The following is a 3,729-nucleotide window of genomic DNA, read 5'->3' as shown; positions in this document are numbered from 1 at the left end:
TCCCTACAGTTCCTTTTTGGCTTTCAGTGTGTCTGGTGTTTACCCGAACTTTAAAGCTTTGCCCTACCTGGCAACAGTTTGTTCATGCTTTACAATATTTTCAAGGAATGTCCTCTGCATAACTGCTGTTCTAACCTGAGAAAGTTCAAAATTAAGTGACACATAGGTGAGTTCCTTTTATCAGTTTATTTGGTCCCCAGTCAAATCCAAAGAGAGTGAAACAGTTCTTTGATTAGGGTTTAACTCTGTTCACTCCAGAGCAGGGGCCAGGGTTCCACACTGGGAAACACCAGTTGTCATTTTCAAGACCTTGATGAGCAGAGAAGAGGTTGGGGCAATGGAAAGTGAAAATGCTTGAAATGTTTCCTACCGTTTTTAAGTTGCTCTTTCATGATTCTGTGTTTCCTTGATTGATCAATATGAAACTATTTTCCAGAGTTTTCAAGAAATTGGTAATTTTTACTGTTTCTTACTTACTTACTTTCTTACTCTTCCAAAGAGATAGGCTCTTGGAATTACTTACTCCACCATTTTTACTGATGTCTGTCTGTCTTTACTTCTGTAGTTAAGTTTTCTTTAGTTCTTTGAACGTATTCGTAGTGACTGCTTAGAATTCTTTGTGACGTCTTACACCTGGGTCCTCTCAATTAGTGTCTATGTCTTCCTGTTTTTCTTTGTATGGATTACATTTTTCATTTCCTTTGCATGTCTCATAATCTTTTAGGTAAAAAAAAACCTGGACATTTTAAACAATATAGCAAATCTGGATACTGATTCTTCCTGGTGATTTTCTGTTGGGTCGTTGGAAAAGTCATGACACATTTTTGCATAGGAAAACATATAAAAATATATCATGACTTTTCTGATGACCCAGTATTTTTCTGTTATGGATTTAAAAAATTTTCAGTAGTCAGAGTGTACATTCCATATAATTTCAGTCTCCTGAAATTATATAGAACTTTTTTTTAGTTAGATTACCAACAGTTTTGTTAAATGCTTTACATGCATTTGAAAACAGTGTATATTCTGTATGTGCTAGGTATAGTGTTCTCTAAATTTAAACTCAATTTATGTTGGTTAACGGTTTAAAATAAAATATGTGTGTATATACACATATATATGCACACACATATACGTGTGTGTGTGTGTATGTGTATATAGTCTTCTCCTGGTTTATGAGACATTCTGAATTAGTTTTTCTTTCTGGTCATCTATTTTTGTTTCATGTATTTCAAAATCATGATAACATTTGTTAACTTCTAAGGTTTAGTATGTCTTTTAACTTTCTTTTGGATTACTCTGTTATTTTCTAGTGTATTGAGAGATACTCAGATTATTCTCTGATATAAGCAGGTTAAAGCTATAGTTTTTCCCTTTGAATATAATTTTAGTTATATTTCATAAGTTTTAATACATGGTATTGATAGTTGTCATTTCTTATAAATGCTCTTTTTTTCTGTTACATTTTTTCCTTTGATCTGTGAGATATTAGAAGTATTTGTAAATAAATACATGCAAGGATACAGTTTAAACTTTACAGCTGAATAATGTTTTTGTATGTAAATTAACTGAAATTATTGCATACCTATAAGTAGAGTCATGTAGTTAAATTTAAAATTTAAATATTTATTTTTTAAAAGAATTAATTAATTAGGTTTTTTTTTACATGAGTTTTGTAGAGAAAGACAGGGGTTGGGGAAGGAATGAGAAAGCAAGCCACCAGGACCGGGACTCAAAACACAGTCAGCTTTATGGGAACTCCAGTGCCTTAGTCAGCATGCCATCTGCTGGCCCCAAATTTAAATATTTTTTTGTTAGTGTTTCAAGGCTGTTTAATTTCTGTTTACAGAAATGGAATGAATGAATGAAAACATCACTAGGATAAAAATTTGTTTATTTCCTGTGAGACTTATGCCTTCTGATATATAGGATTAAATTTTTACTTTATTTTTTATTTAATTAAAGTGTGGTTAGAGAACATGGTGTGCATGATTATTCTTTAGTATTTGTGAAAACTTTTGAGTTTCATATGATTGTTGTATTTGTATATGAGTGCATATATATATATATATGAATGTTCCATATGTGCTTGAAAATAATATGTGTGACTGGCCTTCAGAAAGTTCATGGAAAATATGACCTATGCTTGGGTGCCCAGGATCTTGAATAACTGGAGAGAGGGGTAGAGAAGATTGCAGAATGATGAGACCCTATACTTTCTCTCTCTCACACATGCATTCTATAACATAAAAAAATATGTAGGGCTGGCACCAAACCAAATAGTTAAAGAAGCCAGATCCCATCTCATATGGGTGATCACAGTTTGAATCCCAGCCTAGCACACCAGGCACATGTGTATATGCCCAAAACCCTGACAAATGAAGAAATGGAGAGGAAGGGATCGTAGTGTGATCAGACCCTCTCTCACTCCCCTCTCTATCTCTCTGTCTCTCTCTGTTGTGTGCATGCCCCCTCTTGCAGTTAAAAAAAGTGTGTGTATATATATACGTATATATATACATACATATATATGTGTGTATGTATATATATATAAATATAACATATAGTATTTAGTAAAGAATTCATTCATAAGTGGTGGTGTACTGAAAGACATTTTGTATTGATTTTGAGTTACTGCTTCAGCCCCATTACAAATGATAGATGTTATATAAATATTCTTTTAACTGTCTGTGATCATTTCTTTTTCTGCTTCCTTTTTAGGTATTACACCTGTGTATCATAACATGTTTGCCCTAATGAGTGAAACAGAAAGGATCTGGTATCCGCCCAACCATGTCTTCCATATAGATGAGTCAGCCAGGCATAATGTACTCTACAGAATAAGGTATTTTCTCTAGTAAAGTGATTCACTTTATGGTAACAGGTCAAAGTTGGAGAAGTTATCAAATACACACACACACACACACACACACACACACATATATATGTTTTTCATCAAATATATGTTTTAATTGCTGCAAGATATTTAATACCTGAAACCAAAGCCAAATTATTGGGTTGTCATGAAAGTCATGACATATTTTTCTGTGTTTTCTATGCAAAAAGGAGTTGTGACTTTTCTGACCACCCAATACTTAGCATTTAGTCTTCTACATGTAAGATTTTTCTCACTAGAAGTGTCATGCATGTTGTTTAATTAGAATGTTCTCAAAATAAAGCTCTTCTGGTGGAATGTCACTTTACTACTTATGATTTTAATAATAGTTATAAAAAAGGATGAGTGTAGCCTTAATGTTTAAAATATTGCTAATTTGGGACCAGCAGTTAACGTAATGGCTATGTCAGTGGACTCCCACGTAGTCAACCACGGTTCGAGTCCCGGACCCGGTGGCTTAAAACTCATGCCGGGCACATATGCGTGCGTGCCCAAGATCCCGAGAGGAGAATGGAGGAGAAGGGATTGTGACGTGGCTATCCCCTCTGGGGGGTGATTTCTCGCTTTCTATCTCTCTTTCTCTGTCTGTCTGGTGAGCACACGCGCCATATAGCAAAAACCTCTAAAATAAAAAAAAGAATAATATTGCTGATTTCCCAGGGAATTTGAATTTTATGCAATAAAATGCATTCTCACATCTCTTCTTTACAACTTTTTTTTTAAGTTGAAGTGCAAGAGATAATGTTTCTGTGGCATTTAGTGTCGTGCTTATCATTTGATGGGCTCTCAGTGGTGACTTACAGTGTACTAAGCCTGTAGTTCCAGCAGGGAGG

At 34.4% G+C, this 3,729-nt stretch overlaps 1 protein-coding gene across 2 annotated transcripts in view; it reads left to right on the top strand.

The window, feature by feature from the left end:
* The window catches only part of JAK2 (Janus kinase 2), a 107,753-nt gene that overhangs the window by 28,717 nt on the left and 75,307 nt on the right, over positions 1 to 3,729 (top strand). For both annotated transcript variants that reach the window (XM_027773420.1, XM_006152421.3), the window contains one exon: positions 2,722 to 2,845. In XM_027773420.1, the coding sequence (XP_027629221.1) occupies positions 2,722 to 2,845 (124 nt within the window). The remainder of the gene's footprint in view (positions 1 to 2,721; positions 2,846 to 3,729) is intronic.

Source organism: Tupaia chinensis, unplaced genomic scaffold (assembly GCF_000334495.1).
Source record: "Tupaia chinensis unplaced genomic scaffold, TupChi_1.0 Scaffold000354_1, whole genome shotgun sequence".
Lineage (NCBI taxonomy): Eukaryota > Metazoa > Chordata > Mammalia > Scandentia > Tupaiidae > Tupaia > Tupaia belangeri.
Note: the sequence above shows the minus strand (reverse complement) of the source record. Positions and strands in the feature narration are given on the sequence as shown.